This window comes from Panthera pardus, unplaced genomic scaffold (assembly GCF_024362965.1).
Source record: "Panthera pardus isolate Hobbes unplaced genomic scaffold, ASM2436296v1 HiC_scaffold_11, whole genome shotgun sequence".
Lineage (NCBI taxonomy): Eukaryota > Metazoa > Chordata > Mammalia > Carnivora > Felidae > Panthera > Panthera pardus.
In genome coordinates, this window is record NW_026526666.1 from 105,389,410 (window position 1) to 105,399,990 (window position 10,581).

The following is a 10,581-nucleotide window of genomic DNA, read 5'->3' on the forward strand; positions in this document are numbered from 1 at the left end:
TCTACCCACCCCTGACTTAGCGGATGAGAACACAGATGATGAGGGGGCCACTCCCCCCCCGCCAAGCTGTTGAGCTGCCCAAAGCCAGGCCGGGCACATCACACAGAGAACCCAGCAGCCCTGACTCCGAGGCCGTGGCGGGAAGCGCCCTGCCCCGGCCCCCTGCTCGAGGAGGGTGGGCAGGAGTGAGCTGGCCCAGGGGCTGGTCTCACAGAGTTGAGCCCTCACGCTAGGTCCCGAGGGAGGGGCTTTTGTCAAGGGTCAAGCCCCAGGTAAAAGTGGGGGGGGTCACTCAGCCAGCTTGGCACTGGCCCCCGAGGAGTGGGGGAAGATGTTCCCAGCAGCCCTGACCGCTGGGGGACACACACATGGAATAAACACACGGCATGAGGTCCTGGGGACAAGCAGCGTCTTGAGAGCATAGTATTGAGCAGAGGAAGCAGAGACCAGAACGAAGCGTGCGGGAGAGCAGTGCTTCCAACATGAGGCCCACGGAGCCCCTGGTGGCCCAGAACCCCCGGGGGGTAGAAGTCTGCACTATTTCCATACTAACCCCCCACCCCGCTCCTCCCCGTGCCCACATCTGTGCGACGGTGGATAACAGCCAGCACAGAGCCAGGCAGCGGCTCCAAATGGCCCTGGGTCGTCCCATCGGGCCCCCTGTCACCGCGCAGATTTAAACACCGAAGAAGCCGTTGCCCTGGGAAATTCCAAAACGTGAATTCTGTGAAACCTCAGCTCTTGTCCGTATCCTGTGTGAGAGAGCCGGGGGTTTCTCAAGAGGAGGGGTTCCGGCGCAGATGCCAGGCCCGCGGGCCGCGAGGCGCAGGCAGCAGTCTTTGCTGGAAGGAACCACGGCAGACAGACTGTTGGAAGGCACGGGCATGTGCAACATCTGGCGGCGGGTTTCTCCAAACAGCATACGGCGAGCCTGCCACCTAAAAGCAAAGTGACGACCGAGTGATGAGCTCCGTTGCCAGCGATGAAATTCGAGCTTCGGTAAAAATGAGCATTTTGGAGAATGTGTATCCACCACTGCGAGTCTGACGGCTTCCGAATATTTGAGGCTTTTTCTCACGGCACCAGTGGCGACGTTCAGGAGAGACCACGCGACGCGTGGACGTGCGGGAACTCTGCCGCACTCAGCGACCAGCGGCTTCCAGATGCCCCAAATCCTGCCCAGGTAGAGATCCACTCACAGCCAAAGACCCACCGACGGGGCTCACGTAACAGAACCCCAAACGGGCACTGCCAGGCTCGGGCTTTCACCCGCCACCACCTCCGCCAAGCGTCATCGTCTCTGTGGCTTTGCCACGGCGGCGAGGGACGCACATGCCCGCGTGCAAGGAGGTGGGTCTCCTCGAGAGCTTTCCACCCCGACGGGCACGCTGTGAACGCACGCTGTGGCGGCCGCGGCGCAGCAGCGCATCCAGAGCCCGGCCCCCTTCCTCCTGCCCCCCGTTCCGGACACTCGTGACAAGACAAAGCAATACCGCTCTTCTCGCCGAATTCGTTTTGGGAAAAAAAAGTTATTTTCATAAAAATCTATTTATATTAACCTAAGTTTGTGCAGCCACTGTGGAAAACAATATGGAGGTTCCTCAAAAATTATAAATAGGAATGCTACTGGGTATTTCCCCAAAGAAAATGAGAACGTTAATTCGAAAAGGTACACGCACCCCGATGTTTACCGCAGCCCCATTTACAACAGCCAAGGTGTGCGAGCGCCCTCTGGCGTCCACCCGTAGGGGAATGGAGAAGGACCGGGCATGCGCGCACGCGGGACTATTACTCAGCCATAAAAAGAATGAACCCCGGCCACCTGCAGCAAGACGGCCGGAGCCACAGCGCATTACGCTACGTGAAATAAGGCAGACACACAAAGACAAAAGCCATACGAGTCCACTCGCACGCAGAATCTGAAACGCCAAACCAACGAACAAAGAAACAGACTGGTAAGTACTGAGAACAGGTGGTTGTGAGAGGGGAGGCGGGTGGCGGGGGGGGGGGGGGGATGGAGAAAATGGATAAAGGGGATTAAGAGGTACAAACTTCCAGTTACAAGATAAAGGAGTCACAGGGATGGGAAGTACAGGACGGGGAACACGGTCCGTAGATTGTAATAACATGATGGCAGCGAGCCCTGAGTATTTTACACAATTGCCCGGTCACTACGCTGGGCACCTGAAACTAAGGACTAATGTCAGACCGCACGTCAACCCTACTTCCATAAAATACAAAAAATGTTCTTCATGTTCGCACATCATCACTTGGTTGTTAGTCAGCGAGACTGCATCAACAAAATGTTTTTTAAAAAATTGTTTTTCAACGTTTTTTTTTTTTTAATTTATTTTTGGGACAGAGAGAGACAGAGCATGAACGGGGGAGGGGCAGAGAGAGAGGGAGACACAGAATTGGAAACAGGCTCCAGGCTCCGAGCCATCAGCCCAGAGCCTGACGCGGGGCTCGAACTCACGGACCGCGAGATCGTGACCTGGCTGAAGTCGGACGCTTAGCCGACTGTGCCACCCAGGCGCCCCTCAACAAAATGTTTTTAATGATTAGTCTCAATATCTAACGTAGTATGTGTTAAGTGCTAATAACCAGGGATGTGCTGGTCCAGATTTACCAACCAGCCCGGTGGGGGTGAAAGCCCTGATGGGCGGTGTTTGCCAATTTCCACGTGAATACGCCCGCGGCAGCCAGTTTCCAGCTGGGAGGAAACGGGGTCACGTCCGGTCCTCCCGCACTTCCGCTGGGCGGAGGGCACAGGCGTGAGCTACAAGATACGGGCGCAGATAACAGCAAGATGTGAATAATCAGGAAGCAAGAGTGTTCATTACCTTGCTTTTCTTATAATTTATATGTTTTACATAATTTAATTAGTTTAATTTGATTTTAATAACGGCCGCGTGTGACAACCCGCTCTCAGAATTACCGGAGACCTCATAGCCGGCTCGTGAGCCGGTGTGAGCGGCTCAGGCTCCACTGCACAACACACTTCGGGGTCGCCGACAGCTGCTCAGATCGGAAAGGGGTCCGGAGACCACCCTGTGCACTGCTAATACGGATTTTTAAAAATCGCAGCAAAGTAACACTATCCATGCTGAAAGATACAAAAACAAAAACAAAAACAAAAAAACACAAAAACCCAAAAGATGCACCTAAGGGGGGACCGGACGGGCAAATGGCAATCCATTATCAGTCAAGAGTGGGGTCGAGACGTGGTGAGGAGGGGTCCCCGCTGCTCTCTGCGCCCGAGGCCTGCAGAAGAGATTACTGAGGAACTGGGGGGGTCTCAGGGAGAAGCCCAGCCTGGCGAGCAGACACAGGCCCCTCCCAGTCTTCATGCTCTGGGACCCCCACCCCCAGGGACTCTTTCCCATGTTGTACCAGGAACAACACCCCATCGGGGCAGGGCCAAAATAACCGGGTTTCACCCCACAAAGATGATCCCGGGAAGAACCCACAACCTACCAGCAGACTGGGCCCCAGTGCCCCTCCTGCCTGAACCCCACCTTCTCCACTCGGGAGGGTCACTTGGGCCCAACAGGCAGCTCCCGGCGGGAACTTCAGGGCAATAGTTTCGTCTCCACGCCACAGCACAGGGGGATTAAAAAGGAAGCATACAGCCCAGGGACAGCAGAGACTCTGCCCGGAAAGTCTCCATCTGACGGCCCCCCCCGCAGCCCAGATGAGCTGCTGAGTCTTTGGGGTGGGGGCAGGAGTCTGCTGACAGAAAGAGGTAAGTCAAGGCTTGGGGCAGGAGGAAGGAGACGCAGTCCCTACGTCCCTGTGTCCTTAACCCAGCACTTACTGAGCTCCTGACCCAATGATCAGAGACACTGAGGTAGACAGGTGGGGTCTCTGCACCCACCCCGACCCTGGACCAACCAGGCAGCTGCCACAAAGCCCCATAGCAGAGGGCGTGACGGGGCTCAGAGGGGCCCGGCTGTGAGTAGGACCCTTGGCAGGAGGGGACACTTCAGGCAGCAGGGACAGCATGTGCAAAACCCCTGTGGCAGGAAGGGCCCTCTGGTCCGTGGGCCCAGGGCTGGCTAGGACCTTCGTGTCCCAGTCCTCCCAGGATTAGCCTGGGGCAGCTGAGGGAGCACACTCTTCAACTGAAGGGCACCTCCACAGCTGGGGACACCTGTTCCGGCTCCTCCCTCTGTCCTCCCACCCCCAGAGGAGGCTGGCGGTGGCTTCCCACATCCCAGTGCTGGGTGGGCACATAGCCAACAACACATCAGAAGCCTCGTCTCCCTCTGCCGGCCCCTCAGGCCGTGAACATCCACCGTGACTGCACCATTCAAGGCCTCTGCCAACAGCACATCCGGGACCCACCAGGACCTGGGGTGGCCGGCTGGGTGAGGGTGTGGAAGCGGGCAGGCCAGAGCAGCCCGCAAGGGGGCCGAGGAGGCCTCACGGGACCTGGGTGGGGGGGTTGGGGGGGCGGGGCACTGAAGACCACAGGCTGGGAGACCTGGCCATGGGGGTGCTGTGTTCTGGGTCGGGGTGGACAGCAGGGGGTGGGGAGAGGAAGTGGGGAGGAAGCTCACTCTCTTGAAAAGGGTTTGCTCAAGGGTGGGCACATGGCTGAGGGCAGGGCATCGAGGACTGGTCGTTGGAGCCACTGGTGACAGACGGACGGGGAGGGATGGGAAGCAGACCCCAGGGTCTTTGGGCAGCAAAGATGTTAGTGCCACGAGGGTGTCGGGCCCAGGGTGGGGGCGCAGGGGTGCTGGGCAGCCGCAACACAGAGCAGGCCTGGGTAAGGCCAAGCTGAGAGTAGCAGGGCTTGAGGAGGGGGGGCTCCTGCCTGGGAGAGGGGGAGCCGGGACAGGCATGGGCACAGGAGCGGCTGTGGGAACAAAAGGCAGTAGGAACGTGTCACCCCCATGTTGCACAAGGCAGGAAAGAGGCTCCGGGGGGGGGGGGGGTAAATGCCCCACCCGAGGCTGGGGCCACCTTGGCCGTCCCCTGCCCCACTCCATGCTCCGTGCTGCACTCCCCTGGGGTGCCCAAGGCTTTCAGCCCTGCCCATAGGGTTCTAGGCCAACCTGGGGACAGGGCCAGACGCTTGCACCCAGGCCCACCCTCACCCACAGTCTGCAGACCTATCCCCCATCCTCGGCCCCCTCCACAAGACGCTACTGTCTTATCAGAGACGGTGGTGGGTTCCGAGCCCACAGGCCTGGCCTCCCCTGAATGCCTCCTCCAGCTGCCCAAGCTGATGCATGAGCTCCCCTCCCCTGCCTTGGTGCTCCCAGGCAGGGGCCCAGGGCCAAGCGAGGCTGGAGGAATTGCACCCGTGCTCACCCACTGCCCCCACCCCTGTGGACAGCCTGGGGACACGTGCTGTCCCGCAGGCACAACAGGGCAGCAGGAGCACCATCTCCAGCGGAGATTTTGAGAGGAGACACCTTCTAAGAGTCCCGCCCACCCGGCTCCTCCTCACCCGAAGGCACCCCAGGCCACCTTGGAAGGTCTCTTCTGCTGCCGGGCCACAGAGGGAGGACAGGAGGAGATGGGAGAAGATTCCAAGGATGCTGCCAGCCTCCATCCCAAGGGCAGCTGTCTGGTGGCACCCCTTCCTGCCCTCAGCACTGAAATGGGGGTCATTCCTTTCTGTGTTTGTTCAGGAAAACCTGTGATGCCCCGAATGGGGAGCACCGCAGTGATCCCCCGGAAGTGCCACACTCACAGGGCTCACGTCTTAAGGAAGCAGGCAGCAAAGTAGTCCCTTGGCGGTCGTAAAAGACCGTGAACAGGGATTATGCCTGGGGAGACACATGGAGCGGGGTTGTGACTGAGTCACGGGACAGTCCTGGACAAGACGGTACCTGCAGACGGCCTCCCGGGTGGGGCCAGCGGTCACCAAACAGGGCACCTGTGTTCCCGCCTCCCCACTCTTCAAGGTGCTCACAATATCCGCAGGGGCCTCCAGTGCCAAGGTCAGACCTAGAACTCTCTCCTCCGCGTGCTGGGGAGCCTCTGAAGGCTCTGGAACAGGGAGAGAAGAGTCCGGTGTTGCAGGGGACGGTGGGGCAGGGACGCGGCGCTGACCTGTAAGGGTGGGCACCCCCACCACATGCCCAGAGCTACCAAATGCAACGGTCAACTTGCACCCCATCGGGTCCCCACTCGGCCCTGGCCTTTGGTGACACGTTTTGGTAGGTCACACCTGTCTGATAAATGAGCCACAACGGTGTGCGCAGGGGCAGAAATACCCAGAGCCTGTCGCTGGAGGCCTCAGCTCCTGCCCACTGGCCTCCAGCAGGCCCGGGGCTCCCACTGCCCTCTGCCTGCGGGAGGACTTGGGCCACAGTGGGCTGCGCTGGGGCCCCTCTGCCCGCAGGAGCACCCGCCCCGCTAACTAAAATATCCCACACGCCTCTTTCTGGTTCACTGACGTGAGGTGGCCAGAGGAGCGGGGGCGGGGGGGTGCTGGTGCCCTTGGCAGCCACCGATCTCTGTGAATTGGGACAAATCTGCCAACCCCGCATTCAGAACCAACTGGATGCGGCACTGAAGCCCCCCAGGGCCCACCCGGCAGACGCGGAAACCGAAGCCCAGGAAAGGTACGGACCTACCCAGGGTCCCCCAGGATTGTACCGCTGCGCAGACGCGGCAACCGGGTCCCCGCTAGGACGAAGGCAGTGGCGCCACAGGAGGGTGTCTCCGAGGAGGCTCCAGCACACGGTCTCTCGAAAGTGGCCGCCCGGCCCCCAGCGCCACCCAGGAAATGGCCCCAGGACACGGCCTGACCTCCCTGCTCCCGGGATGGAGGCCGCTCCCCTGGCTGGAGTGAGTGGAGTGCACGTACGGGTTTTCTGTACTGCTCTCAACACCCCGCCCGGCCCGTGGCCCTGCGGAGGCCTCCCTGTCTGGCCCTCCTGGTGCCCATGAGTCCCCACTCTTCGGGGCACCCCACGCCGCGGGGGCCTGGCCTTTCTTTCCCTCCTTTCCTTTCTCCCCCGACCCCCACGGGAGGCCAGGAGGGTGACCCATCACCCCAGCCTCTTCTCTGGATAGAGCCCTCCCTCTCCTTCTGCCGGTGCAAAGCCTCCTCATGCAGGAAGTCCTCCTGGATCATCTCTTCCCTGGGCCCAAGCGGCTCAGCCCAGGATGACGGCCATGCATACATGGACAGCCACCCCCACCCAGCAACAGGCAGAACCATTGGGGTACAGATGTGGGGCCAGACAGACCTGGGATCACCGGGTGCCTGCTTTGAACAAGGCACAGTCTCTCTGAGCTTTGATTTCTTAGCTCTGCCCCTACCTTCCTCGGCCCCCCAAGTGCAGACTCCTGTCCTGGCTCCCTTGAAACCCTGACCATGGGCCAGAGCCCAGAACCCCAGGCGGACTCTGCTTCGTCGGACACGCAACTCTGCCAAGACAGTCCCATCCCTGACGAGCACAGGGACGCACTGGCCCCAGCCACTCGCCTATGCCCTGGAACCACTGACACGACCTCGCAGGCAAGCCCAAGCCCCCAACCTGGGCTCTGCACTCTGGCCCCTTGTCCTGACCCCAGCTGCCGAGCCTCCTGCTGTGGGACCACTGCTTGGCTGAACGAGGTCTCTGCTCGAGGGGCTGGCGGGGGTCCCCTGCTCGGTCCTGGAGGTGCTGCCCATCTGCACCCGGGGCCTCCCTCCCCTCCCCAGCCTGCCCCCACCCCACGCCCACTCTGTGTGTGTGCCACCGCACGCGAGTGCCAGTCGGTGCAGTGAGGGGCATTTCTGGGCCTCCAGGCCTCCGGGGCGGCCACGGGGGTGGACAAACCTGTTCTCCGGGTTTGTCTGAGAGCCGCTCCCCACAAAAGGAAGCAGTGCCCACCTCTGCCCTCCACCCCCAGGGCACCTGCCCAGTCAGGGGCCCAGGCCCAGCACCCAGGCGTGTGGCTGTCTGGACACGCACGCAGCTTTCTCCAGCGTCCTGTGTCCCTCAACCTCCCGTCCCCAGGGTGGGCATCCTGCCCCGGGGAACAGTCCCCCTCCCAGTCCCAGGACAAGGGCACACCCCACCCGGTATCTAACAGGAGGACCCTGAGGCCTGGGGATTCGGGACAGGGAGTCACACAGTGGGAGCATCTTAGAATTAGGGCAACAAGCCAGCCCATCTCGGTTTTCCTTCCTCCCCTCCTCCCGGCACTGTTTTCTTGAGCACCTGTGCATGCCGGGCCGGAGGGGACAGCAGCCACCCCAGCAGGAAGGCTCTGCCAGGTGAAGCCAGCCTCCCAGATGAAGCACGGGGACACAGACAAGTTGACCACCAGCTTGCCCACTAGGCTGCGGGTGGTGCTGGGTGGAAGCGGGAGATGAGGCGGGGACCTGGGGTGAGATGTGCAGCAGGGCTCAGAGAGGAACCAGAGCAAACACCCTGGAGGAGGGACACAGGAGAGGGTCCAGGGCAAGCACCCCGGAGGAGGGACAGAGGATAGTGAGTGCTGGGAATCACACTCCTGCTCAAAGGGCAGCCTGTGATCCAGGGGACTCCTGTGCTGGCACAGTGGGCTCTGAATAAATACCAGCTAATTCTATCAGTGTTCCCATTTCACAGAGGAAAAAACGGAGGTCTGTGGAGTTAAGGTGGAAAGTGTGCGAAAGCTCTCTGCAAGCTAGCAAGGACCCGCCGAAGTCACAGCAGGTTGAGTCAGAGACCAGCCCAGCACGGCTCCTGGTCAGCAGGGCCCACGGCTCGGCTGCCACTGGACACAGCAAGTAGCACCCAGTAGCTTAAAAACGGAGTCACCCCTTAACTGCAGGCCCAGCTGGTGGACAGCACCCCCCCCCCCCCCCCCCCCCCCCCCCCCCCCCCCCGTTTCCCCCCACCACCGGGGCTGGACTCGGCCACCTCAAGCCCGGCCCAGGCGGCCACTTCCCTGAGGTCCACTCTGTTCTTCTTCACCTTCCTGCCCGGGGAGAGATCACAGTCACTCTGCCACATCTTTGGATCCTGAGCCAGCTTCACTCTTTGGGGTGAAACTCCCTAATCCCTAAAATTCTACCCCCTGACCCCGTAGAGCAGATGGGCCGACGGCGCCACCTGCCGGCCGTTCCTCAGTCTGACCCTCAACCCGAAGTCCTCTCAGCGAGGGTGCGGGGCGGCGCCAGGGGGGAAACGAAGATCGGAACCGGTGGACCCAGGCCCCACCTGCCCAGAACAACACACGCTGGGTCACATGGTTTCTGGTTTCCGGTCATATGGTTTCGTGAGGCTGAGCAGGAGAGATGCCGGGAGGTGCAGTCCCGAGCAGGACCCGCTGGTGGGCACGACGGGGCAGTGAGGGACCCGAACCTCCACCAACTGGCAGCGGTGAACACCAGGGCCGTCTGTGCAAACCCACAGGCCAGGGCGTCTTGGGGGCCAGCAAGGAGCTGAGCATTTCAGACTGTCAGACGTAGCTGGTCAGAAACTTGTGAAGGCGGGGTGGGGGTGCCAACTGAAGCTTCGGGCAGCCTGTGGCTGCGGGGCACAGGGACGTGGGCAGGGGCTCGCCTCCAGGGGGCTTCACTAGGAAGGGCCTGCCCACAGCTGGTGGGACCTCCGGTTAGCGCGGAGACTGGCTCAGAGCCACAGCCCCAGCCACTGCCCGGTTGCACCTCGGTGGGCGGTGGTCCTGGAGATGGGTGCAGAGGAGAGGGCAAGGCCGCGGACGTCCCGCCCCACGCCCTCCCGGGCAAGGTCACTGTAGGCTCAGTGGCTCCCCAGCCCGGTAGCCTGGCACTCTCCTTAGTGCCAACAGGACAAGCTGCAGGCGCCAGCCGTGTCCGTCTGCGGCACCCCCGGCCCTCCTCTGCCGGGCAGCAGGTGGGGCACAGAGCCCCAAGCCTCCAGGCACACTCCATCCTTCCTCCCTCCTCCCTCTCCCCTCCCGCAGCTCGGTCCAGCTGTGGCTCTCCCAGCGCCGTCCCCTCCGGCTTGTGGCCTCCCTGGGCCCCTCCCCTGTGAGCAGAGAGGCTGACAGGGGTCAAGGGTCGGCACTTGCGGATGTGGAGCGGTGCCTGTCTCGTCACGCTCACCGTGGATCCCGGAGCAAGGCTCACCTCGAAGCCGCCACGTTAGCTTCCGGGGCCGAAAACGCCAGCACTCGCACCCCGTCCCCAAACCACGCCCCGCATCCACCTCCGTCCGCCCCTCCCGCCCCGCCCACTCCTTTCCCACACCCCAACGCCCATCCCTTCCGGGACCTCGGGGAGCTGGGGCCGGCGTTCACCCACCGCAGCCCCGCCCCCACCCTCCACGGCCCCGCCCCTGCACGCCTCCCCAGCCCCCTACCCGCCTCCCCAGCCCCCTACCCCACACGGCCCCGCCCCTGGCTCCTGCCCGCCTCTACGTCGTCCTAACCCTACACGGCCCCGCCCCCACATCGCCCCCACCCCTGGCTCCTGCCCGCTTCTACAGCGCCACCACCCTCCACAGCCCTGCCCCCGCATCGCCCCCAACCCTCCACAGCCCTGCCCCTGGCCCCTGCCCGCCTCTACGTCGTCCTCACCCTCCACGGCCCCGCCCCCGCACCGCCCCCGCCCCTCACGGCCCCGCCCACCCCGCATTGCTCGCCAGCCCTCACGGC

At 62.2% G+C, this 10,581-nt stretch overlaps 2 protein-coding genes across 4 annotated transcripts; both read right to left on the bottom strand.

Annotated features, from left to right (window-relative positions):
• Positions 1-2,540: 2,540 nt before the first annotated feature.
• LOC109273967 (uncharacterized) lies at positions 2,541-10,128 on the bottom strand. Of its 3 annotated transcripts, none has more exons than XR_002083349.2 (4): positions 10,031-10,128; positions 5,847-6,006; positions 3,165-3,264; positions 2,541-2,779 (listed from the first exon to the last, which is right to left on the bottom strand). XR_002083349.2 is itself a non-coding variant. In XM_053899093.1 (4 exons), the coding sequence occupies exon 1, from the start codon at positions 8,125-8,127 to the stop codon at positions 7,096-7,098; it is 1,032 nt and encodes a 343-aa protein (XP_053755068.1). In that variant the 5' UTR covers positions 8,128-8,799; the 3' UTR covers positions 2,541-2,779; positions 3,165-3,264; positions 5,847-6,006; positions 6,619-7,095. The 3 variants fall into 3 exon arrangements, 2 of the variants coding, with proteins under 2 accessions (XP_053755068.1, XP_053755067.1); XM_053899093.1 differs by lacking the exon at positions 10,031-10,128 and adding an exon at positions 6,619-8,799; XM_053899092.1 differs by lacking the exon at positions 10,031-10,128 and adding an exon at positions 6,597-8,799.
• Positions 3,278-5,812, bottom strand: LOC128775921 (uncharacterized). The gene is made up of 2 exons (XM_053899094.1): positions 4,015-5,812; positions 3,278-3,649 (listed from the first exon to the last, which is right to left on the bottom strand). The coding sequence occupies exon 1, from the start codon at positions 4,995-4,997 to the stop codon at positions 4,059-4,061; it is 939 nt and encodes a 312-aa protein (XP_053755069.1). The 5' UTR covers positions 4,998-5,812; the 3' UTR covers positions 3,278-3,649; positions 4,015-4,058.
• Positions 10,129-10,581: the final 453 nt, after the last annotated feature.

Coding starts and splice junctions, on each gene's coding strand:
- LOC128775921 (XM_053899094.1), bottom strand. CDS start 4,997: ATGGAGTGGGGCAGGGGACGGCCAAGGTGGCCCCAGCCTCGGGTGGGG.
- LOC109273967 (XM_053899093.1), bottom strand. CDS start 8,127: ATGGGCTGGCTTGTTGCCCTAATTCTAAGATGCTCCCACTGTGTGACT.